The 26,060-nt window shown below is 31.5% G+C and overlaps 3 protein-coding genes across 6 annotated transcripts in view; 2 read left to right on the forward strand and 1 right to left on the reverse strand.

The window, feature by feature from the left end:
- LOC130630225 (ATP-binding cassette sub-family D member 3-like) overlaps positions 1-770 on the reverse strand; it is a 34,387-nt gene extending 33,617 nt beyond the window's left edge. Inside the window, exon 1 of the mRNA XM_057443628.1 lies at positions 586-770. Coding sequence (XP_057299611.1) covers positions 586-719 — 134 coding nt within the window. The 5' untranslated portion in view covers positions 720-770. The remainder of the gene's footprint in view (positions 1-585) is intronic.
- A 2,894-nt stretch (positions 771-3,664) lies between these two features.
- Positions 3,665-17,782, forward strand: LOC130630228 (ceramide glucosyltransferase-B-like). Of its 3 annotated transcripts, XM_057443635.1 has the most exons (13): positions 3,665-3,762; positions 9,344-9,425; positions 10,259-10,327; positions 10,694-10,796; positions 11,048-11,149; positions 11,221-11,285; positions 14,547-14,600; positions 15,282-15,393; positions 15,818-15,884; positions 16,099-16,185; positions 16,346-16,535; positions 16,707-16,910; positions 16,942-17,782. In XM_057443635.1, the coding sequence occupies exons 1-12, from the start codon at positions 3,674-3,676 to the stop codon at positions 16,890-16,892; spliced, it is 1,206 nt and encodes a 401-aa protein (XP_057299618.1). In that variant the 5' UTR covers positions 3,665-3,673; the 3' UTR covers positions 16,893-16,910; positions 16,942-17,782. The 3 variants fall into 3 exon arrangements, with proteins under 3 accessions (XP_057299618.1, XP_057299617.1, XP_057299619.1); XM_057443634.1 differs by having other exon boundaries at positions 16,707-16,950; XM_057443636.1 differs by having other exon boundaries at positions 15,282-15,351; positions 16,707-16,950.
- Positions 17,783-17,880: 98 nt separating this feature from the next.
- Positions 17,881-26,060, forward strand: part of LOC130630227 (spindle and centriole-associated protein 1-like) — a 43,111-nt gene continuing 34,931 nt past the window's right edge. Inside the window, exons 1-9 of one of the 2 annotated variants that reach the window (XM_057443633.1) lie at positions 17,881-18,053; positions 19,715-19,762; positions 19,874-19,964; positions 21,139-21,221; positions 21,501-21,578; positions 23,318-23,370; positions 23,468-23,595; positions 24,154-24,426; positions 24,668-24,692. In XM_057443633.1, coding sequence (XP_057299616.1) covers positions 17,937-18,053; positions 19,715-19,762; positions 19,874-19,964; positions 21,139-21,221; positions 21,501-21,578; positions 23,318-23,370; positions 23,468-23,595; positions 24,154-24,426; positions 24,668-24,692 — 896 coding nt within the window. In that variant the 5' untranslated portion in view covers positions 17,881-17,936. The remainder of the gene's footprint in view (positions 18,054-19,714; positions 19,763-19,873; positions 19,965-21,138; positions 21,222-21,500; positions 21,579-23,317; positions 23,371-23,467; positions 23,596-24,153; positions 24,427-24,667; positions 24,693-26,060) is intronic. The other variant, XM_057443632.1, reaches the window with a different exon arrangement.

Genomic DNA, 26,060 nt, shown 5'->3' on the forward strand with positions numbered 1-26,060 from the left:
AATCTAATCAATTATGCCAGTTAATGCTTAGGAAATATTGCCGAAATGTATTAGGTAATGTTCCTATATATGCTTCATGGTCAGGACATTTAATTAAACCAGACATCCTGATGTAAATAAGATCAATCTACTTCCAGAAGATATTATTAAGAATGTTTTGTTGCTGCAAAATTGATCTGCTAAACTTATCCATGGTATATTGAGTAGCTTAGCTTAGTTTTCCAATGTCATTAAAAGTTGGTCCTTAAAAGTGTGCAGATCTATTTATGGTTGGTAGAAAACGTCTTAGGATGCTCATATATAACACTAAAATGTTTGATTGTTATACCAGTATAAAATTTAACTTTATCAGCTTAGATCTTTGACAGAAGTGTTAGTAATTGTTTTGTAACTTGTTTTCTTTAATTTGTTTTTGTGATAAAATAAAATCATTTGAAATATAAGTCACATAATTTGAGATTTTATAGCAATAATTTAATTATTGTTTAGTTTTTTTTTAGTAAATTTTAAAAATGTCACACAATTTTTGACTGCAATTCTAAAGTTTTGCTTTCTAGCTTGCAACAAGAAAGAAAACATGCTTACCATTTTGAGTGCTGTTTTCCCCATGTAATAGCTCGGACAGTAGCAACTGTGGATGCAACAAAAGATGTAGCTAATACAATATTCTTTGGTGTCAAATTGTTTTTATTGAAAATCTTACTAAAACTTGGTGCCATATTTTGTCAAGCACCACAACACCAACCTTGGACTTTTGACCTACGATAACAATTCGGTCCAAACAGAAGCAAAATAGATTGACTCTGTGTGTGTCAAGATTTAGAGATTACCCCCAACGGATACAACTGCTAAGTTTAGCCGAATTTTTAATTTATTGTGCGAAGGCTAACTTCGCACGTAACTGAGAAAATCTAGCTTGACTAGTGTTTATGGTCCAGCTTCGAAATTCTCAGAAAAGACGAAAAATGCGGGAAGGAAATCGTCCACCTGACCAGAAACCCAAGAACTCGAACATTGTTGGGAAAATGAAAACAATATAAAAAAGAGCCTTGCACACCGAAAAGGCAAAGAGGGCGTTGCAAGATCCAAAGATTGCAATAGTAGCGTCTTAGTTGCAAGAGTTATTTCCTGCTCTAGCAAGTAATATATTTTAGCTATAAACAATAATGATGTGGTGTCACACATAATAGTACGTCAATATAAGGAGTAAGGAGAACAAATTAAAATTTTCAATTTTACGAATATTTAATGGTAGCTCGTTGTATAGTGTAACACCCATTGAAAAGAAACCAGTTTTTGCATATTTGAGTTTTGTGAATGGAATTTGTAATTTATAACCATCATTTCTTGTCCCCATACCATGGGACTGTACTTTAAAGTAATCAATAAAGTTTGCACATGTTTTCCTTTCTAAACATTTTCGCACAAGTAGAATTGATTGTTTCTTTAATACGTTTTCAACAGGTGGTTGGCTTGTTCCAGTGACCGTTTCAGCTAGATTATCAATGGATTTAAGCTTATTTCTTTGCATTTGGCTTAAATTTAAGTTTACCATACAGTTGTATGTTATGCAAGTATTGCTCACTATTGAAAAGGTAGTCAGCAAACTAATTTCAAGCAGAACCTTTGATTCCAACACTTTTCAACTTTTCCAGTAGAATTGAATGGTTTAAAGTGTCAAAAGCCTTTGATAAGTCAATATAAAGTGCACCTACCAAGTTGCCTTTGTCAACAGCTTTGCGAATATTGTCTGTCAGCAGGATGGTAGCTAGCTCAGTTGAACGTCTTTTCCGATTACCGAACTGATTTTCTGATAAGATGTTGTTATTTTCGAGGTAATCAGATAGTTGTTTATGGACAGCCTTCTCGTAGTCTAGTAAAATAAACTCATCATTTTTCTCGAGGATTTTTGATAAGGAAGAAAGTACGGAAATCGGACAATAATTGTTGTTGTTGTCAGTTGCACCTCCTTTGTGAATTGGGCTAATTTCGCAATTTTCCACTCAGTTGGAACCAGTCCAGTGGAAATCGACATGTTGATGAGGTGAGTTAATGGAACCGATAGGGGTTGGGCAGCATCTTTCAGGATTCCTGGAGGTAGGTTGTCACAACCAGCAGCTTTTCTCCGTTTTAGTGATCTCAGTTCTTTTTCCACAAAAATATTCGACTAACGTAGTCAAAAGTAAACACTTTTTCTGAAAATAGAAAAATAGATTCAATAGAAAATTAAGTATCATATCCAGAGTATTTTTCTTTACTGTATGATTCTGGAATTATGCTAACTTAATGACATTATGACAAGAAGACAAACTATTGTTGGACAAAGTTCTTATCATAAAGTAGCAAGTACATTTTACACCTAAAATTTCAAGTTTAAAGAAAAATAGAAGTCACGAGAGTTCTGAAGTCTATATCATATATAATGTTTGGTTCATGTAGGAAATTATTGTAAAGACTATTTTTACAGTAAATCCTTTTCGCGACATTTTTTTCTCTGACATCTTTTGCATTGTTCTACAATATTATTAAATAAAGCAAAAAAAGGTTACTTCCCCTGTGAGATGTGTAGTCAACAGGTTTAGATGCAAGAACTACAAAATAGTCAAGGCACGCATTGTAATCGGACTAAATTAAGTGATCCCCAACAGCACTATTATAACAAATAGAATCTCTCTTACCAGTAAGGTGCGAAACTGCAAGATCCCAAGCCCCTACTTTCAGGTGACGCATAGTCTTACCAATATGAGTGGCAAACACGTGATTACTTGTATTCAACACCAGAAAGCAAAGAATTCACTTTTGAATAAAGAGTTCACAGCTTCTTACGCTTACAAACTAGGTTATACGAAGAAGGAATTATAAAGAGTACCAATACATTCCAGTTTTTTTTACATTATGTTTAAACAAGGTGGTGTTAATAACCACTGGTTGGTTATTTTCATCAAACCTTTATCCTCAGCCAGTTTTGAGACTTTTATGCGCATAACAGCTTATTCTGACTGTTATCATCCCAAAGAAATACAATGCAGGGTTCGAATTACCAGGTTGCGAATAATTCTACAAATTTCATCAATCATTTGTCTCACCTATTTCTATAGCGTTTGCTTACAACATTATAACCATTATCAAGGGATCAATAGCAAGTGGCCTATAATGCTCCCAGACTGCAATGGCAACGAATAGTTCTTTTGTACAATCAGCAAATTTTTGTAAAACTGACTTTATATTTCTAATTCTAACCCTGCCATGGTTATCTATGTTTTTTCTTATAATTCTTTTGACTTTGCATTAATCACACTTGTCTATCCTCATCACAAGATGTTAAAAGAGTGCATTTTCTTCATTATCACATTGTTTCCACCAAGATATTTCCTTCCAAATAATGCTAGTTGAATCAAATTTTTTTCTAGAGCTTCTAGTTGTTTTAGTCCTTCTAGATTGCACCAATGATCTGCTAGTACTACCATCTTTCATCATAAATCGAATCTTTGTATAACTTTTTGGTTTGTAAAAATTATTTGTATTATACATTTCTTCTTCAAGCAATTTGACTTTTTTTTTGTGCATAAATTTCAATTGCCAGAAGTTTAGACTTTTAGACTTTAGAAGTTTTGCATATTATTAAGAAGTATAACAATGTAATAATACTGAATAATATTTTATAGTGGAAATCATGTTTAAACTAATACAGATTGCATCATATGTTGGAGTACTGGTTTGGTTTTGTGTTGTCATCTGCCATTTTATAGCAATATATAGAGCGTAAGTGTATCTATTCTATGTTTAGTTGATTTTCCAATTTATGTAACTACAAAAGTGGAATTTTTTCCATTTTTTCCCAGCCTCAGAAATCTTATTTTACTTTTCAAGACCATGCAAAGGCATAAAATATTAACCAATAAGCTGAACAAGGGATAATCAGCAGAAAATACAACAATCTTTGACAAACTTTGGGTTTTATTAAAATAATTAATTTACTTATAATGCAAAATTAACTTAAGAAAAAGCTTTTTTTGAGTAATGTTGCCTGTTCTACCTTTCAAGGAAGAGGAATTTTAGACTTTGCAAAACATGACACATGTGTGTTCCAATGTTTCATCATAACCATGATTCTTAAGACAGGTTGAAAGCTAACCGTTTTCAATAAACCCCTAAGCTATTTATCTTTGTGAATTTGGCTATATGTGTATATTTTGCATGATACCCATTTAGCTATCATATAGAGCATCAATACAAGCGGGAAAAATATTGAAGATATTATTTCGGTTTGTCTGTTCAGTATTCATATTACTGTGGAAAGTTTATCATTTCTTGATAGTTTAGTAGGCAATGTTTCGGGAGATCCTTATCCCATCATCGGGCAAAGTAAAATGATGTTGAGTATGTATTTATATAATTGCAGAGGATCGAAATTCATAAAAATTAACCAATCAGAAACGAGCAAAGAAAATATCATATCTTCATTACTGAATTATGCCAACAGCGTAGTCAGTGACAAACAGGAGAGGAAAGAAGAAATTCGACGTGTAAGAAATGCATTAATCGCAAATGGATACAGTCATAAAGTCATCAAATAAAATAAAGAGAAGATGCAACGGAGACAACAAGGAAACATCAGAGGAATTTATCGCATCAGCATTCCTACCCTTCGTACCAGGTACCAGCGAGATCCTTCGTCAAGTCTTAAGGCAACACAAGATCAAATGTATTCTTAACTCTAAAGACACCCTAAGAAGCACTTTATCTAAACCAAAAGACAAAATGAACCTGGAAGAACAAAGCAATCTTGTTTACGAAATCCTGTGTAAAGATTGTGATGCAATGTATATAGGCGAAACAAAAAGAAAGTTTAAGCAACGAGTACAAGAACATATGTGCGCAGTGAGAAACGGAGATGTGAAGAAAAACGAAATTGCAGACCACACCTGGAGCAGAAGTCATCACTTTAATTGGGATGAGAAGAAAATCATTGGCAGAGAATCCAGAACAACGGCCAGGAAGATTAAAGAAACCATCAACAGTGTAGAACGTAACAAACACATAAACAGCATCTTGTATCAACTTTCTGAGATTTGGTTACCAGCCCTTCAGAAAAAGTTGTTACCTACATCTAGGTCCGAAAATGTTAATTACCGTAACTAACTGTAATTCTCAGCTCGTTTCTGATTGGTTAATTTTTATGAATTTCTATCCTCTGCAATTATATAAATACATGCTCAACATCATTTTACTTTGCCTACTTTGATGATGGGAGAAGGATCTCCTGAAACATTGCCTACTAAACTATCATGTTCAAGAAGTGATAAACTTTCCACAGTAATGAGACAAAATATGTTTGCTGCATATCTATACGACCTAGAAGTAAGGGTCGTTTGCATAAAGATTGACAAAACTTTGGTTTAGCTTCTCTCTGTTGCATGATTAATCATTGAATTATTTTCATATCATAAAAATGCAGCTAGAGTACTGTTCCAAAGGTGCAAAAAATTAAAACTCTGAAAAATTAAAAATCTGGTTTTTAAGAAACAGTGTCATGTACGAGACAAAGTTTGTTACATACTAGAACAGTTTTTCATCATCCACAATATTTGCATTTTGTTGAGGGATGAATTGGACATAAAACTGTTAACAACTTTTGTATAAAAAAATTCACAATATAGTTGGACTTTCTCTACAAAAAACAGAAATGACTCATATCTGTTGTATTTAACAGGATGAGACCATTTCCCTCAGTGGTCAAGGATTTATGTCCCGTACGTGTCGTTTTTTTAAAAAGCTATTGTTGGATTCTGATAAAACCCCAAAATTGATTACTGTGATTAGAAATGTTCCTTTGTCGTTAGGGTAAATGTTTAAAAAAGTTGTGCTTTTTAGTTCATACCCAAAACACATTAGTTATTTCAATAATGTGCTACACAAGAAATTAAGTTTTAGTAATAGTTTTAGTTTTTACAAGTAGTAGAGATGAAATTATCTAGAAAGGGTTGTAGCCTTTTTAGAAACTATAGGTCTCACCTTTATCCAAGGTAGGTAGTTTCATAATACTACTGTAGCCTGTTTAAAGATGCATGGTCTTCAGTTAAAAGTGAACATTTCTTAATCCATAATATGCCTGAACAAAGATTTTGAATAGACTGCACAATTTCTGGAGGCAAATAAACTTTTATAAACCTTGAAAAAGAAAAACAAAGTCCCTTCTTTTTGGTACAGCCAAACAATGTATCGATTGTCCATTATACCAACGCCACCGAGTATAAATACCTTGAAAATATCGAAGATGCGTGTTATATACTTAGTAATGATTTTGACGAAAAGTACCAGAAGGCCTCAAAAATTTGGTGTTTGCCATTCTGAATTATTTGCAGGTTCTTTTTCAAGGATTTGAATAGCAAAAGTTTTAATGTACTCCCCACCTGCACAAGTAAACTTTTTATAAGTCATAATAGTTCAAAAAGCATATATGCACTTGACTGGATTGAACATGAAGAAAGGAGAAAAACATGGTATTATATCATACTTACTTGTTAGTCTAAAAGTGACAGAAAGTAGCCTAAATTTGGCATAGATAGATAGATAGATAGATAGATGTGCATATTTTACATGGCTAGCCTCACAAATATCGAGGGATATACCCTGTCTATTATTTCCAGGAGGGGCCATGGCGTAGATGGAGAGTCCTAGAGTATTTAATGCTCATTTTGAGCTACGCAGACCCAATTAGAGCCCGCGCTCTACTAGACAACTCCCGGCAACATCCAACGGCCCACACAGTGTGCCATCTTCCCAATTTCCCTCACATGGCTTGGGTTAACCCGGGGCTATGGTAACATTCACTCGCCCATGTTGAATCGCCGTCAAGAGGAATCGAACCCCGGTCTCCCGCACAGAGTACGAGAGCTATAACCACTAATCTACGGCGCCACAATCTACGGCATGTTGTTGCTAATCTTATCATTTTGTTGTATTTCATAAGGGGATATAAAGTAGTTTTAAAAAAGGGTATGTTTTCTACCTTATGTTTTGTCGTTTAGATGTTCCCTGCTGAAATATAGTGAAAAGCCAAAATTTTGATAAATCAGCACATTTTTTTAAAGCTAGTACTTAGTTCACACAATCTGCAGGAATATGTGCTGGTTTAGTTTTCCTTTGTCTACCTAAAAAATGAACTTACTTATGAATTTTTAACACGAAACCAGCAATGGTGCATTCATATGTGAATTTTTTTGCATATTTCTTATTCCCCTGAACTTACTCTGCAGAAACCTTTTTTCTTTGCATTGGCTGCTGATGTATCGTTTTTGCAATCCTAGGTTTTGTTTGAAATTCAACAAAAGATTTTTGAAGAAAGGCTATACAATAATTCGAACTGTCTGTGAGGTGAGATAAGGTGAGGTGAGGTAAAAACATGCTCTATTTAGTCTTTTCTTGTAAAGCTAGTTGATAAATAAATAGCGTTGGCATAATGTATTTAGTAGCCAATGATTAAAAAGTATATATTTTGCATTTTTCATGCTAGCAGCCTGCTCGCTAGTTATGAATATTTGTGAATTTCACTAGCTAGCTCTAGTTAGCTAGATTATATTGCCGGTTTTCTGAGTGAGTGTAAAAGTTGAAGCATGAAAACTCAGAGTTGGACCTTAAAACAGAGCACAAGCAAAGTTTTCTTAGTGTGACCTGCTCAAATCTGTTGTGGTGGATAAAAGTGACATAAGATTTCTTTAGCAAATTTATACATTAAGTGATGTTTGTTCACTGGTGTCTGTTCAGACAGAATTTTATAACTCTCCACACAACTGTTTCCTCTCATCAAGTTCTCAGCACATTTGTCCAGAAGTGTGTAGTTTTAACTTACCATATTTTGCAAATCATCTTATTTTTGTGAAGCATAATTAGGCATTTGTTATCAAAATTAGGCATGAATTTTTAAATTTAAAAGATGCACACTAATAAGAAGTGTTTGCTTAGCAGTTTTCCTCACTGGATGTAAAATTAGTAAAAGTTGGCAGCAGTAGATCCCAAATCTTCCATTGACATTGTTGTTGTATTTGTTGCATGCTAACATTTTTCAACTTGTTTCAATTTGTTCTATAACTTCTATTTCAGTTTGTATTTTTTTTGTTCAGGTAAAAAAAGTGTTGGATTGTTGCTAACTATAGTTACTTTATTTTAAGTAAAGTGTATTACTTCCCCTGTACAGAAAATGTTTATAGAACCGTTGTTTTATCAATAAAGCTGCCGAAGTGTAATTGATACCATAGAATTATTGTCAAACTATTTCAAAGGAGAATCTGCAAGTCGAAGACGATTTGATAAAGTCACTTTTACCCATTTAAGACTATTTAAAAGATCTTATTTAAAAAACAATAAACAAGAAGAAAGATATTGCAGTGTACATTGTCTCTTGTAAAATTTTGAAAAAAATAATGATGTAGTCATTGTAGTAACACCAGAGAATACATATTGTAGCTAGATTTGGAAGTAAATAAACCGCACATGTGTATATAGATATATTTTTTATCATAAACAAGTTGTGGTTGGTTCGTATTTTTTTGCTTTGGCTTTGGCAGACAAAAAAAGCAGAGCTATGTAGCATGAATTCCTTATTTTTGAGAAATAATACAGGTTCCGAAAGACACCGAAATTGATGTTTTAGATCAATTTCAGTGTAGTTTTTCTTTTGTAACTGGACTTCCTTAATTGTGGCAATCTGTTGTTCATATTTTCTGCTTGTGCTGCTGTGGTACCTAAATATCCTGTTTGAACAGTTATTATTACAGTGATGTTGAAATAGCATGACCTTCACTCTGATAAAGTTTGAAATAAACTTCTGCTGTTTTTGGAGTATTTTACCTTTTCACCGATGCAAATTTATAGAATTTAGGCCAACAATGTTGAAAAGTTTATTCATTGCGAGTGTTACATTCAGGGTTTCCTTAAAAAAAATGTTTTATGTTGATGCCTCATTAAAAATACGAAAATGTTATATGGCCGTAGGCAATTTCTAGAAACAATGCCTAATGCAAGTATGCATAGAATGAACAGAATTTTTTGTTGAACACGTATTTCTAATATAAATTTTCTTCGTCATAATTATGTTATTTTAAAAAAAATGTTGTATTTATTATAGTGTATTATTGTTCTCTTGCCAAGTGTATTTCATATTCCTTTACAATTCTTTGCCTTGTATTGGCCCTTTATCACAAGATTAGATTGTGTGTTTAAACCATCTGGTTTTCTTGTTAAATTTAGGTTAATTAATTATTGCTTGGCTGTGATGTAACAAAATGGATTCTTGTTGACCTGTGTTAAGCAGTATAATAATGAAAAATAATTCTTTTTCTAGACTTTTCTATTTGTATTCATGGAGAAAAAGGAAAGTTGATACAATTGAACACAGAGAAGAGATTGGAATATCTGTTGTAAAGGTACTTATTATATTAATACTCCAGTTCTGTCCATCCGTCTGTCTGTCCAGACTGTTAGTTTGTCCGACTATCAGGTGATCTGATACATTTTCTTGATAGCAGTTTTAAAGATTTTTATATAACTTTCTGCATAGTAAAAGTTAAACCATGACAACAAACCCTTTAGTTGTTTCTTTTCAAGCATTCTCTCTAAGAAAAACCAACAATAAGTTAGGATTAAAATGTTTATTAGCGTGAAAAAAAGCTTTAAAATCTTTTATCTTTGTAAGTATTGGTTCTGAAGATTTTTAGAGTCAAAAGGCATTATGGTCGCCACACGATATATCTATATACTTGAGTTGATAGTATTGAAACCCATTGCACCAATTAGAGCTTAGTTGGTCGTACTACATGACACCTGAGTGCCTAATGCACCTAAGGACAGAACTATGAGCTTATGCTTAGTTAGGCTGGTACGCCAACTGTGTTCAATCATGTTTAGGTTTTACAATATGACTTCATCAGATGCACAATAATTACCAAGGCATTTTTAGTTATTGGTTCATATCAATAAGAAACTACCTGTTATTGCATTGCCAAATGTGAACCACCAGTCAATAATGGAGTGTCAGGCTCAGACACTCCTTCCATAATTCTACACTTTCCAGAAGGTTTTGTATAGAAAGCATTTTTGTCATGCGTGTATTTAATTCAAATTTTATCCCTTATTTACAGCTAATTTATAATATCTATGCAATTATTTGTTAATATTTATTTAATTCCAAAGATATCTTTTTATCTACTTGATATATTGTTATTAGTTACATATGATATAGTTTAATATATTTACTTAGACAATTGCTGGTATATCTCAGAAAGCTTTTGAAAATTTGGAATCACTTTTTACCCTAAATTATTCAAAGGTATAACTTTTTTATGGTTTACATAATAATTATCTCAAAGAAAAAAATATTGGCACATTTAAATTTGTATACCTGAAGTAATGACGTGACACTATTTATTGCACCAGGAGACAGTATGCGTTTCTTAATTTTTGTTTTACAGTAATATATAAACACTAATTGACACCTCTTCATATTCTTTTAGTTGTGACAGGTGTGTATGAAAGTCTCATTAAAACCAAAATAATCCAAAAAACCATACATAATTTAAAATAATTGCAGGGACAATCAATGCAACAAAACAATGACTTTTATTTAGGGCATTGATTTAACATGGGTTGTTCTATAATATGTGGTATGTATTGATATATTTATTGTGTTTTACAGTTTGAACTACTGATATGCGTTCATGACAAAGAAAATAACATAATTCCTGGTATTCAAAAACTCATACAAAAATATCCAGATGTGGATGTTCGTGTGTTTCAAGGTTTGTTTGTGATGTTTGTAAATTAAAATATTTTTAAACAATCATTAATTACATTTTGATGTGTTTCATGAAAGGGCTTTTTGATAATCATTTATTGTCTTGTGCCTTTTTCCTCCAGTTTGCTTTGACAGGTTGCTGGTAACAGACTGCTGTAGTTTATAGTTTAGTATAATAGCATGGTTCGCATTTTCCTGAACACCTTCGTAAAACACTGTAACAAACAAATTAAACATTCAAGCAATATTTTTTAGGCGCATGTGACATTGGAATCAACCCAAAAATAAACAACATTATGCAATGTTATGAACAAATTAAATATCAGTATGTATGGATTTGTGACAGCAATATTTTGGGTAAGGTAGTTACAAAATATATTTCACAATCTTGTTTTTTTCATCTTCTAATCAATAATTATTATTTTTAGTTCAAGCGTCATTATTAACTGAATTGGCATCACACATCCAACTAAATGTTGGAATGATTCATCAGGTATACATAGAATTAATCAAGATGGAACTTTTTTTACATGCACCTTTGGAATCTAGGTATTTTAATAAGTTGAATTATGCTCAAGATATTACGTCATAAAGTCAAAGTTCGAAGTTTAGAAACACACTCTGTAAAAAAAAGTAACGTAACTCCAAATCAAGGCTGTTTTAAAAAAAAACTTGTTACACACATCTATCACGATTCTAAATAATTTAGTGAAACATGTATGTGTTTTTCTAACTCTTTTATCTTTTCAAAAAAAAAAAACCAAATAAGTTTTATATCTTTGGACAGGTTATTTGATACACTTTTAAATGATATAAGAATGAAAAAATGTTGGCTTGAATTTTTTTAAGAAATGAATTTAAAAAATCAAGCTTGTTACTTTCCAGTAGCCGTAAAGCTAAAGTACAAGGAAATGATATAAGCTAATATTAGTGTTTTATCCACAATACTTTGATTTTATTTTTGATTTTTCAGAGTTAGATTAGGATCACAGTATTTGTCACCTTTAACTTGAAAAAATGTGACACATATTAACTGTAGTTTTAAATGGTTAAAAATTTTCTAATTGAAATTTTTTTATGTTTGGGTAACAGTTTGTTGAGGTTATAAAACCTGTTTTAACCCGGCAAAGGTCGATTTTTTCAAACTGCTATGTTTGCTATCCATGAATATCGGTTTGAGCAAACAACTTGATGGTAAATAATATAACCAGAAGCTAAAACATTATTAAAAAAAACAAAGTCAAAAAAGTTTCTTTTAAAATTGATATTTCGACCTTACATTCCAAAAGCCATCTTCAGAATGCATATATTTCTACAGTAAAACGTGTAAAAAGTAATAAAGTTTGTTGATAAAAGGTTACATTTAAATGATAAAGTAAAAACAATAACAACAGTTAAATACAACAGTTAAATAGGTTCAAATACGTTGAAGTGTCAAAAAGTGACACCTCGCTATAATTGACTCTATTTATACAAGAGTGATAAAAATAGTTAGTTAAAAAGCTTCAATAGCACTGATTTCCTTTGTGCATTTAGTGTGGGCTTATGTCTTTTAATGGTTATTGCTTCTTTTGTCCTTCTTTTGTAATAATTGCTGAGTTGTTTGTTTTTAAAAAGAATCGTAAAATCGGCCTTTTTTCACTGGTGCATGATCACTCTCCACCGGTTGAGTATAAACTTGTGATTTATGATCTCTCCCACCGTGGTCTTTTATTCTTTCTGCAAGTCTGCGGCTAATTGCTATCCATGTTTATAATAGAAAATAATATGAAAAAATAAATGTCACATTATTTTTGAACTAGTCGATAAGGCCTGTGGAAAAATCCATTTAGTGAAAGAAAGGATGGAAAGCATTACTTGAAATTTGCTGATGTTAGCAAGGACCTGCCGAAATACGAAAAAAGTTTTTTAAAAAAACCTGTTAACCTCATCATATAGATCTTAAAATGCTGATAAAAAAATGTATAGGATGATGTACATTTGCAGAAATATTGAGTTTTAAAAGTTCTATGACCAGGTTTGGGAAACTTACCCAATTACCCTATTTCCAAGTTATTGTAATTGCATTGTCATGGCTTTATTCACTAAAATTAAGATATTGATTTTACATTAATGTTATTAAGGTTGTGCTGTAACGTCAGAAAACTTAATATTTTAGACATAACTATTTCGGCGACATCAGAGGAAAATGCACACGTCGAAATTGTCCCTCACAAAAACACTGTTCTATTATAGAGATATGTTCAACTTGTTAGCGTCTACATTTTATTTAGATTTGTGTCTGTTTGTTTCATTGATTTATAGTTTAGTTGAAATAAAGGGGAAGTTAACCCAAAAAAATTTGATCCAGCTAGTGCATAAATCATGAAAAATATAACTTAGCTCCTGAATGTTGTGTTTTCATCATGCACTAGCTTCTGTCTTGTCTTAAAGAATTTTCTCTTATTATGGAACTTGTTTTATATTGATGGACTGGGCCAAACAACAATAATGACATAAACAAGTTAAAAAACAAAATTTTAAAGATCATGTATATGCAAACGGTGTACGCTGGAATAAGCCTCCGCTTTGTTTATTATTTCTCCAAAGCATCATGCCCAGTTTTAAAAGCTATAAAAGTCATACCTGGGATATACATTGTAATGACTACAAACAGTGAGGTAACATTATAAAGCCATGCAACCAAACTCAATGACACTCGAGCAATTCAAAGAAGATTAGGCAAAGTTATTTAACCAAAACATAGTGCCTTTTCAAAATGAAATTTCTTGCAAGCTTGTTTTATTACCACATGCTACCCACACAGCTCATGTTAAGAATCCACATCTGGACTATGACAAAGAAATATTTGAAAATGAGCCATTCCATACTATTTTGGGGTCACAGAAAACAAAAGAAAGAAAGATGATTGGGTCATAATAATGTCTATCAAACGCAATTAAACGCAAAAAGTCTGCATTCACAACCTGTAAGGATTTCACTAACTCACTTTATGCAATAATTTTTTATTATGATGCTCTATTTCAGTAATTGCAAATTTAGACATTTTCTTTCATCAGTAATTTTAGACCTGTTAAGGGGTGTTCATTCAAACTTATCAATGCATAGATATTATAAAGGTTAATTGATTACCATAAATTTTTTTGCCAAAATGACACTCGCTTGCTCGTCCCAGGCCTCTTATTTTTTGCTGATGATGTTTATACCTCGGCTTCCCTTTAAAAAGAAAAATTAAAATAAGCACCCAGAGCAATCATTGAAGTCTAGAATTTGTGTTTATTTAGATTGACCTTGTAGTTTTTTCTTAGCAGGAACAACTTTCTTAACGCATATGTCATAAACCTTGAATCATCTCGTTTTACTTTCAAAGGGTTCTGAGATTTTGACCATATTTTCAAATGGAAGAATGAAATGCAACTTTTTGTTTTATAAAATATCAAGAAAAATTTGGTTTAATTATGAAGATTAATTAAAATAGCTCTAAGGGATATTTGTTTTTAATAATAGGGTGAGTTTTTTCACGACTCTTTTATGAATAGTTTGAACAGTGATAAAAATAATATCAAGTGATGCCCTGTGATTACGACAGAACATGTGATTAGTGATAACAGTGGGATCTTGGGTGTTTAAATGAACCTTGTATCGAATCATCATAATGGTTCCTTTCTTTCCCAATAATCTGATAATCTAAACTGTTTTAACTGTTTTGAAATTGGTATAAATGAATATAGTCAGATACTTTACTTTGTTTTAGCTACCCTTCAAACAAACAAGTTCAACTAATAACTTTGGGGAGTGTCTTGATAAGGTAAGAATTAACCTGACATTCTGTACTTAGACACCACATTGATTCTTTTTTCCTTTTCTAGATGCAAACCATTCTTTAATCAGTTTATCACTTCCAATGCTTTCTTTTTTGGAGTCCTGACGTGGAAAACAGAAATAAAGTATTCAACTATAAGTGTTGCCAGACTGAGAAAATTCTCATTTAGGCCATCTTAAATGCTTGGCCCACTTAAGCGATAAGGGAATAATACTTAAAAGAATATGCAAAATACCTATTAGTAATTGCTTGAATAACTGTGGCAATGTTCCCACTTATTTCTTTCATTGCAAATTTGTCATTTATATATTCGTGAACAAGTGAAGAGATAGTTATTATCACTTTTAATAATGTAAAATAAATCTTAAAAAAAATAAAAATCACCCTTTTAATTAATAAAGATGATGTTTTTCTACTTCTTACGTTAGTAATTCTCCTTTAAATTATTTTAGTTAAGCCAACCTTTTTTCAAAGTTTTTAGATTATACTTCGATGTCATTTAGTTAACATTCCGCTGCATTATATTAATTAATACTGACAATAAAAATGTGTTGCCTTCAGTGTTTCTCTTTTGCTCTAAACAATAACCGTGACAAGTTTACTAGTTTTTTCAATCGCTGGTCATGTTAGTATTTATCATAATTATTGCCTGGATTTATATCTTAGGTCTATTTTGGAACACAACATGCACGATGGTATCTTTTCTTTGATGCGCTTGGTTTATGTTGCACCAATGGCATGTCAAGTATTTTTGATAAAAAAGCTCTTGATGAAGTGGGTAGGACGTCCCTTTTTCTGCTTTTTGGCATAGGACAATAGTCCTTGAACTTTTCAGACTGCCTGCATAATGAGAATTCACAATTTTCTTTTATAACTGTTTCTTGAGCCTTCCAAATATTTTTTACCCTTTTATAGCTTTTTTATAAACCTCTATACACTAAATCCAGGTTCAACTCAAAAGGTTGTCTATGCCAAGCTCAAAAATGATCCACGCCAGATAAAATTGTCCCCCATACCTTTTAATAATAACACTTTAAAAAACTCATTCTAAATTGAGGAATAGAAACATAAAATAATGCAACTAACTTGTGTATATAATATAAAATGAAAGTTAGTTAATTTGTACTAAAATCTATTTGACTAGTTAGTGACAGCATCAAGATATTGTGTGGTTATTTAGACTAAAAAATATCTTTTGATAGGTGGCTTATCTGCATTTTCAAATTACATTGCAGAGGATCACTTCATGGGAAAATCATTTTTTGAAAGGTAAAATCTTGACTCCTAATATAAACCCCTTTTTCCTTCATTTATGTCGAAACACTCAGATATTGCTTGATACTAACAATGTTAACTTGAAACTCTTTTTGCTAATTCTTTTGTTTTGATCGTTATGAGAGACATTCTAAATTTGAGTTCATCCAAAGTGATAATGGGGAAGTAATTAATGTACAACAATAAATACAACAAACTGTCATTTTAGAAATTACAAATTAGTCTTAAGCACTGAACCAGTTCTACAGAACCCAGATGCATGCACAGCTTCAATATTTGTAAAACGCATGACCAGGTAGAATTATTATTATCAGTTATTTTATGAGTGTCAAATTCATTGTCTAGTTGGTAATTTTAGATTCAGCAAATGTATATAATTATAAGTTTTCTAGTTTCCATTTTTATCATCAATTTTACATTATTTATGAGTGGATAACTGTTTTATTGTTAAACAGATGGCAAAAATTGCGACTAACAATGCTACCTGTTGGTATTCTGGAGCCATTAATAGAGTGTTTTCTTCTTGGTGTGGTTGCATCTTTTTCTTCATCCTTCTTATTTGGTACTTCAATAGTTGGATTTTATGTCAAACATGTTTCCTGTTGGTTTTTATCAGATCAAATATTACTATGGCTTGTGCAAGGGGTAGATTTTTAATACATTTGTATTCTTTAAACCTAAACATACATACTTTACAGCGTTTCAAATTGCATTACTTTTGTTAATTTTATTTTTAAATATTTCAAATTTTTAGTTATAGCAAGCAAATCATTATTAACAACTTATATATTTCTTCCATTACATTCTTTGAATTAGGATTATCAAGACCTCCCTCCACTCTGGTTGCGAACTGCTGCATGGTTTTTTCGTGAACTTATCACTTACTGGGTATATCTGCAAGCTCTTTGGGACAGAAAAATACATTGGAGAATGGGGACATTTGATTTAAAATTTGGTGGCCATGCTAATTTAATACGTAAAACTGATGTGAAACATGCTTAGAATAACTACCGTTTGTATGTAGGTAGATTTTTTTATTTATTTATTTTAGTTATTTCAATTTGGAAAATAGTTATTTTATTTGGAGACATCAAGACTGAAGAAATCTTTACCACACAAACCAGTCTATATAATGACCAAAATCAACTCGTAAAGTCAGATGCTAATTTAATACGTAAAACTGATGTGAAACATGCTTAGAATAACTACCGTTTGTATGTAGGTAGATTTTTTTATTTATTTTAGTTATTTCAATTTGGAAAATAGTTATTTTATTTGGAGACATCAAGACTGAAGAAATCTTTACCACACAAACCAGTCTATATAATGACCAAAATCAACTCGTAAAGTCAGATTTTTGTTAAAATTTTTATATTTGATGTGTAGATTTGTTAAAAAAACTCATCAATTGAAGAAATATCTTTATTATGCAAGGTAAAAATTTTCACTGACTAAATCAAACGTTAAGCTTTTGTTTTTCACTTGTTCTAATAGTACCACATATAAATTGGTTGGTGAGGGTATTTTTATTTTGTGAATAGTGACGATTTTAATAATTCCTAAAAAACCTAAAAAATTCAAATTAAGGATTATACTGTTCTTTTTTATTATTCACATAAAAAATGTAAAATTGATTTCTATTGTTTAAATATATTTAATAAGAGTTTTTCCTAAAGTCCCTAATCATATGAGCACCCTAGCCATACATTCAGACATGGTAGTAAAATTAGTTTTGTATGTAAAGCAACTTGTTTGATAATAATAGCACTGTTAATTAAGCTATTACTTTGCTGCACATTGCATTTTGAGGGTTTTTATGTTTGTTAGGAGAAAATTACAAACAGTCTGTAAGAAATGGTAAATTTTAGTTAAAAAGAGTGGAGTATGTGTTGAAACTATTCTGACTTTGTTATTGCCACTGTGTGAATGAAAATTATGAGGTAATTTTTCAATTTTTTTGAAGGTAGATAAAAGCACCCATATCATTAGAAACTTACTAACGTAACATCACGCTTTTGTTATAGATATAAAACATGAATTTCTAAAATGTCAACTTGGCAGACAAATTTTCGAAAGCCTGTCAGATCAAGATCACAATTACTTGTTTCATCACAAATAAACAAAAAGAAAAAAACGAAAACGAAACCGAAACCAGAATGGGATGTAAGTAGCATTTTCATTTCTCTATATCTATTTTTTTGCTTGTTTCAAATTTTTGTATATAAGAAGAATTAAAAGATCTGAGCAACCAAAATTTTAATCTCCAAGCCACAGAATTAGTCCCTCTCCCCAGTCTAAAGTTAGGTTTCAGGTGAGGAAACCAAAAATATCCAATTGTTACCGTTTGTTGTTGTTTGTTATCGTTGCCTCACCCGTAGTCGTGAAATTTCTTATTTAATATGAAAAATTAGTCAGTTGACTAAAGTATAAAACATAGGTTGATAAGAAAGTTTTAGGAAGATTTGGTAGGGTTAAAGTTAATCAGAGGCATTTATTAGTTATTTTAGGGAACACCTTTCGCTGTGGTAAACTTTAGTCCCCCAACTGAATTTAGTCATTTTTGTCTTGTCTTTGTACTGTAAATTTTACATATTGCAAGTTTGCCATTTTTCTTTGCTGCTGATGACAAATTAATAAAGTTTGCTGAACATGATGGTAGCATTTATTTTTTCATCACCTAATCTGATTTTTAGTTCTAATTATTAAAAATTTGTTAAGAGACTCAAGAGAGTATCGGGTGCATCTTTTTTACGTTTTGCACAAGTGTCGTCTACATAGCGTTTGTAGAGAGCTGGTTTTACAAGATCAACCCTATTTTTTCTGCTTTTATCCTAAGCCAAACTTTTTCTGGAGTTGGATCTACAATCCTACTGCTGGTTTTACTTTCACTATAGTGCAAAGCTCGTACTTGTGCATCCTTGAGTGTGTCAATCCCATGTATTGTAACGCCACGAAATATTAGCCAGCTTTTCAGGTGTTCGACTTTGTACTTTGGCAGCTTTTCAATATCAATTTTGACATGAGGGTCAGATATATCATCCTCGGTTAGAATAATGCTGGCTGGATCTGAAAATATAAGAAAATATGTCTGTCTTAATACAATTATAAACATTTTTTTAGCAAATATATAGTGAATAATAATCCTTGTGTTTTCCCTGTCTAACTTTTTGAAGGTCCATGTATCTATCTGCTATCACTTACCTACTGAGATATCATTGAAGAGCTCTTGAAAATCTTCAACCTCCAGTTCAATTTCATGTTGATCTTCCTTGTCCATTTTTGTTGTATAAAATATATATAATAAAGTACTTCGAAGCGTGAGCCTCGTGTAATGTATTGTTGCTATTAAAATAGCAGTTTTTGATGATTTTAGTTTGAAAAAATAGCTGTAATTTGTTTTGTGAATAACAGATAAACCTTCTCAGAGACCTTCTTGCCAACGAATGATTATTTTTAATGTTTATCACTGAAACGCAGCAAAAAATAATGGAGATAATTCTTTTTGTACGGGAACTTGATAATTAATTAGCGAAACTTATTATTGGAGTTGTTATTATAAAATCCTCCGCCCCAAAGCGGAAAAAATGTGAGGAAAATTCACAACGAGTGTCTCAGTTTCAAGATGAGGCTGGATATTGCGTAATAATTTATGAAAAGGAGTATTGAGAAAAAAAATGTTTTTCACATGTCGAAAATTAAAACTTTTATGATTTCCCCTTTCCCCCTTTTTTTTCTGTCAAATATTTAAAATATTCTACGAATTATAAAGCGTTACAATGATATGGTAATAGAATATTTATTTTGTAGTTTGTTTTTTGTTTTAGAGTACTGCAAAAGATTTGACCATTTTTAAACCTTCACCACAAGAACTGGTAACGATCTTTATTTGAAACAACATACTGTCAGAATATTTTTTACAAAAATATCCTACTTTCATTTCTCCTTACTTTTTCAAGCTAAGTTCTAATTGTTTCCTTTCATAGAAAAGAAACCACGAGCTTCACCAGCCAAAAAAAGACCATGAAAGACTAATTAGGAAAATCGATTGTGCGAAGCAAAATTTGAACAATAGCGGTAAATTAATTGCTAGTTATATTGTAAATATTATAGTCCATCAGGATAATAGTTAGCAAGTCTAAGTAAAACTAGATAGCAGGGTTTGATTGTTAAAAACGCCGTTTTAAGTTAAACCTTGTTGTTTTTAGTGAAGAAGCCAGTTATAAAACATGCACAACTCAGAATCGGTAAAAATTAGGAACATGGCAAAGAAAAATGTTTTTTATTAAGAACAGATAATCATTTTCATTTTGTACATCCTGCATAGATGGACATGCATATTTAAAATGAAAAACCTACGCAACTTTCAATTTTGCAATGTTTTCCATTCCTTTGTCTAGCTATCTTTTTTGTATAGTTTCTAAGGACAAATATGCACATAAGAAATTCCGTTTATAACTGTTAAAACCATTGCATGCTGGGAAAACACACCTTTTCTACAAATGTCTCGAATTAATCATATCAATATAACCTTTATTTTTGAATTCCATAATCGCACTTTTTGCGTTATACATTGTCGCATTTGATGTGTAATTTTGTTCAGAAATTTTATTGATAAAATAAAGGAAATTTTTGCAAACAATGTAACGGATTGTAATTTTGAAAAATAAACACTCTTAAAGGTGCGTATTCACCTTGTTAGCAAATTTTTTGATGTCCTTATTTTATTGTGAAAACTGAAAGATATAGATGAGAAAACATTATCCTGAAAATCTTATTAAAAATTGAAGATGTTGGAATGTTTGTTTATAAATGTTTTCCTAAGATAGCAAACTCACCCTAATTTCTCCCCGTCTACAGAGCCGCCATTAATTCACACGATTATAAACGTACGGCAAAATCTACCACGTGCTCGCTGCTGGACACGTGCTATCAACTAAAAGTTAATCAATGAGGAAGATTATATGTAGCTGCTTTTCCCTTTTCGCCTTGTTTTTGCATTAATTTTTATGGTGACCCATTTTCAAACAGTTAACTGCTTTCTTATGGATCTTCAAATTTTCAGGATAGTCATAACTCGTCCTGAAAAAAAAAATTGTACATGTTAATTTTTTTTTTGATAAGTTGATTATACGCTTTTAAGTGAATTTGGGAGTATGTCTAAAAGATGTGTGCAAGAAAATAATGATGCAAAAAATTTTGCATGTTACCTTCATCCTTCTGTGTGTACCCTTTTATTATGTAATTTCAGATCTGAACTTTTTTGATGCCACTCCTGGCGTTGCTCAAAGAAAGCGAGCATTGATCAAAGAAGTGTTTCGCAACAATGAAAAGGTAAGCTTTTATTAAAATATCTATGTTGTTGTCATTGATAAACTCGTCGCTGATTTTATATTTATATCTGCTACAATATGCTGATCAAAAATAAACTTGATTCATAAGGGAAATGTATAGTGCAGTAGGTGTTTTTATGTGTTTAACTTTGCGTTTAGTGGTGATGCGTTTATTGCGTTTATTATTACGTTTAGTGGTCATTTTTTAAACATCCTAAAGAAGTATATAGTGGATGATTTTTTCAAAATATCTATTGTTATCTATTATTTATTTCTATAGAAACTAAAAAACGTTCTTGCAGAAACAGATCGAGCACTTGCAGATGTAAAAGATATGTTTGGTGATGATGCCGTGCAAGTGAGTCTCGTGAACAATTTTTTTTTTACTAATAAATTCCTGTACCTTTTTTAAATTGTTTTAAAAAAATTGCTGAAAAATATATTTTTTAATCACGGTTCAGGCATGAAAACTGGTTTAATCAAAAATGACTGGCAATCCATATTGAAAGAATTATTCAGCGGGGACAGGTTCCCTAGGTTTTCACCTTCACCATTGAAGTTGTACTTTTAAAACTGATGCATATGCACGTCTTGTGTTATTGTCCAAACACGTTCTGTACACACAAAAAACGTGGCGTGTTCACATCCTCTGTTCGTGTGCAGTTTGGTATACCACGTGTACCTCTCTAACACAAGTGACATATGCGTTCCATTTTGTTTTGTAGATATGTGTAAAATGAAGACCGAAATGACTTTTAGGAAAATTTCTTACCCATAAGTGTGACGAATTGAAGATAACATTGTGTTTTCTGAAAACGATTATTTAGAAATTTTAAATCAAACAAATTGTACCGTTTCTCTAAAAATTCGATGTGGGCTATCAAAGTTTAACCCATGTAAAACATGCATAGTATCTGAAAGAAGGATAAATTTCCACACGTTCTGAAATTGAACTATATTTTTTATTAATATGTGTGCACAATTGATCCTTACAAAAAATATTATCAAAGCTTTCCCATAGATTAAAACAAAGTTTTTAAATAATGTCTGTTGTTAAACAAAGAATTTTAAAAATTTAAAAACAAAAAAAACCCCATGTTTTTAAATTTTAGTAGGCATTTTTCCAGGCACTTGTGTGGTACAAGTCTGTAAAAGCTTACTAGTATATATCATACAGCATAAGTAAAGTAAGTAGCTAAATATGGTGACCGTTAATAGTAGACCTTCAACAACAACAAGCTATGGCAACAACAATGAGAACCAAGATCCCTTACCTTGTGGCAATAATATTTTGCGGAATTCATTATCAAAAATTTGAACTCTACTCACAAACTCAGAAAAATAATCTGTACAAAGGAAAAAGTTGATCAATTGGGAAAATAAGTTCGGAAAGCGTATTGAAAAAGAGAATTTTGAACTTTTTAAGGACGATGCATAGAATGATTTTTTCCCTAATATTTGATTTGGATGCTTTTTTGGAAAATACTTTATGTTTATGAGTAAAAAAAGAACACCTGTCATTTCTTGGATTTCATAAAAAAGCATTCTAAACACAAACAATCCATAAATTAAATAGGGAAGTTATCATTCTTACTCAATTATTTTCAAGTTATTAGGCCTTAAGCCTAATAACTTGGAAATGGGCGTGGTTCGCTAATCTGATTTCTTTAATGCTTTGTGACTCATAAAACACTTTTATAGATAAGGTTTTGTATCCTTTGTAAAAGAAACTAGCAAAAAGGATATTCAATTTTGCAAAAATATCAGACACACCGAGACAATGCATATTAGTATATTAGACTGGTCAATGATCAAAATTTACTTAAGGCAGAAGAACAGTGGGAAAATTCGTCAATTTAATTTTGATGAATTTAGCAATGACCAGTCCATATATTCAAAAAGTTTTTTAGAAATTTGTTTATCCATTGCCTCATTGTTTAGAGCTTGAAACGCTAAAAAACTGTTTACCTATGAGACTTTCACCAATAAAAATTAACAAATGCTTTCAATAAGGGCAGGCAGTATGGTATTTTGCGTCTGTGATTTTATATTTAATGAAATTAATATTTTATCTTTGTTGAATCTTTGTTTCTACAGAAATATCAAGGAAAACCTAACATAGTTAGAGCTCCGTGTCATAAAGAACACAGGTAATGGCGCTTTCTTTAAATTGAGATATATAGGCGTTCTTATATCTCGTTATATTTTAATAATTTAAAACAGTTTTAATCCTGATTTTTCTTGTAGTTTTTTGCACCAACTTGTTCCTCACCAGCCTTCGTTCTATGACGTGCTAAGTGAATCTGTTATGATAACACCTGCTTTGAATTCTCTTTCTGATGAAGATGAAGAGAGTGATCATGATTCTAACCAAGGTAGGGTCACTTGTTTTGTATCTTGCGTTTACATATGTGTATATTGGTGGAAGTAAAGGCTTGTCCTGATGGATTGGAACCACCAACAGGTTAGAGAAAAGGCAAATTGTAAACTCGTCTTACTATCCGACCAGTAGATTAGTTGGCAGCGCAGTGGGCGCTAATTAAATGGTTCGCTGGTTCAAATCCTGCTTCTTCCAAGTTTTTACTTTCGCAAAGAAATATCGCTTCCACTACTAAAGTTTGTATAGTTTATATATTCTTGTTACTGTATTCTACCACTGTTGTTCTACTACTGTTGTTCTACTATTATTCTGTGAATTGTATAATCTTTAATATTACTGTTCTATCATTCTGATGTATAATAAATATAAGTAAAATTATAAAAATGAGTGAAACATGCTATAATTGACTTTTTGGTGCACTAACTCAAGTGTTACAAACTTGTTATTTTTCTTTCTTTGTTATTTATTTGTGACAAATTTATGATGAAAATAATATAGGTATATCAAAAATGAATATTTATTATTTGTTATACGATTTTTTGTAACAATATAGATGAAATGGCGCAAGTAAAATATCATCAGTATGGACGTGAGAAAGACACCAATCCATCATATCAGTCGAGATTGGATATTAATCGCTATCAAGACTTGGTAACAAATTCTGCTGTTTCAAACTCGCATTTATCTGACGTACAAGTTGATTTAAATTCACTATCACATTTTTGCGACGACTTGCAAAGTGATAACGCGGAAGAAAAACAGCCACCTGAAATAAACAAGATGATATCTAGTCGTGACAAAGTACTTTTAGCACGTAATGGAGAAGGTGGGATAATAACGCTATTATCTACAGTATACTAATTTCTGCGACTTTCGCAAGTTAAGTTTGCGAAAATTAAGACAAAATCAATACTATCGACATTCGACACCAATTCGCAAATTAACGCAATAAAAATTTGTTCGGTACTGTTCATATTTGTGACTTCTTGCTCCCATGTCCTGGTTACAAATATTTAAATTTAGCTTGTTAAAGTAAGAGAGAGAATTAAAACCTTTTTTACGTTTAGATGTAGCGAAAAACAGTGATTCTGGGTGAGGTTTTATTATTTATTTTTCTTGTATATCTTTTTAAAAATCTGCTTTATGCAAAATATACTGCTATATGTCTGTTTCTGCGTTAAAGAAAAAATTACATTCAAAGTACGAGATGCTTTTACGCGAAATCACAACTCTCTTTAAATTCTGTTAATTGGAATGCAAGGTTATAACAAAACACGACCACACGGTATACATAGCATATCAACCCAGAAACTAAACCCATCAACCGAGAAACTGGAAAAAATTAGCCATCGATTTTTTTTCTAAGCAACTCGTTTGTTTATAAGTAATCGAACTGGATTTGACAAATTATTATAAAACTTCAGTTCAATACAAATATAAGCACAATCATTATTTTCGTGGCTTAAATTTTTTTGCACCACTGAAGGTAAATGTCAGCCATGTAAAATCACATGGTCAGACAAACAAGATATGTAGTAAACTTGATACGGTTACGCCCATAGTGAGAAACTTTCACGTGATACATTTCCCATATTTATGTGGGATTTTTAAGGGCTTACAACATTTTTTAACTTCTAAAAACACTCTTTTTAACTTAAGACAATATGCATAAACAACGATGAAATAAAAATGGCGGAAATATTTCATGAGGGTCTGTTTAATATGTCGCTTACGGCCAGAAAATTTTTTCTAATATCTTTATTTTATGACAACCACGTGATTCTACTTAGAAGATGAGATGTATCAGTACTACATTCTTCTAGCAAAATTATATAACCTGAGAAGAAAATATTATCTGGACTTTTTTATGATTTATTGAATACGGGGAGCAAAAATAAATAATTTTAGCAAAAATTTAATTTTGCGTACAGCAAAAAAAATGATGGTAATTTAATTTGCAGATGTTAAAAAAAATCGATTTTCGCCAAATTTTTTATCCGTTAAAATTTCGTTGCTTAAGGTTTTAATGATTATTTTTTTGGACTAGTCGATAAGGCTCGTGGAAAAATCCACTGAGGAATAAAATTTTTGATGACGTCAGCAATCCATCCACAAAAAAAAGTTATAACTTTGTTTTCACGTTGCCTCTATTGTATAGAGCTTTAACTGCTGATGAAGAAAATATATATGTTCGAGTGGTTTTGATGAGCGGTTAATGAAATATAAGGGTTTAAAAATATTGCTGACGTCAGCAATGACCCGTCAAAACTTTTTTTAGAAGTTTGTATACTTGTTGTCTTTATCGTATAGATCTTGAAACGCTGATCAAGAAAATGTATAGAATCATGTATTTTTGACAAACGGTTGCAGATGTATTAGGGTTTAAAGGTTTTTTGATGACGTCATACACCCGTCCATTCCGAAACGGATTTGGGGATTCAGGTTTGGGAAAATTACCCA

The sequence above is a fragment of the Hydractinia symbiolongicarpus genome, chromosome 2 (genome assembly GCF_029227915.1).
Source record: "Hydractinia symbiolongicarpus strain clone_291-10 chromosome 2, HSymV2.1, whole genome shotgun sequence".
NCBI classification, from domain to species: domain Eukaryota; kingdom Metazoa; phylum Cnidaria; class Hydrozoa; order Anthoathecata; family Hydractiniidae; genus Hydractinia; species Hydractinia symbiolongicarpus.

Coding starts and splice junctions, on each gene's coding strand:
- LOC130630228 (XM_057443635.1), top strand. CDS start 3,674: ATGTTTAAACTAATACAGATTGCATCATATGTTGGAGTACTGGTTTGG. Junction 10,797..11,047: donor GGATGTTCGTGTGTTTCAAG/GTTTGTTTGTGA, acceptor AATATTTTTTAG/GCGCATGTGACATTGGAATC. Junction 15,885..16,098: donor GGAAAATCATTTTTTGAAAG/GTAAAATCTTGA, acceptor CTGTCATTTTAG/AAATTACAAATTAGTCTTAA.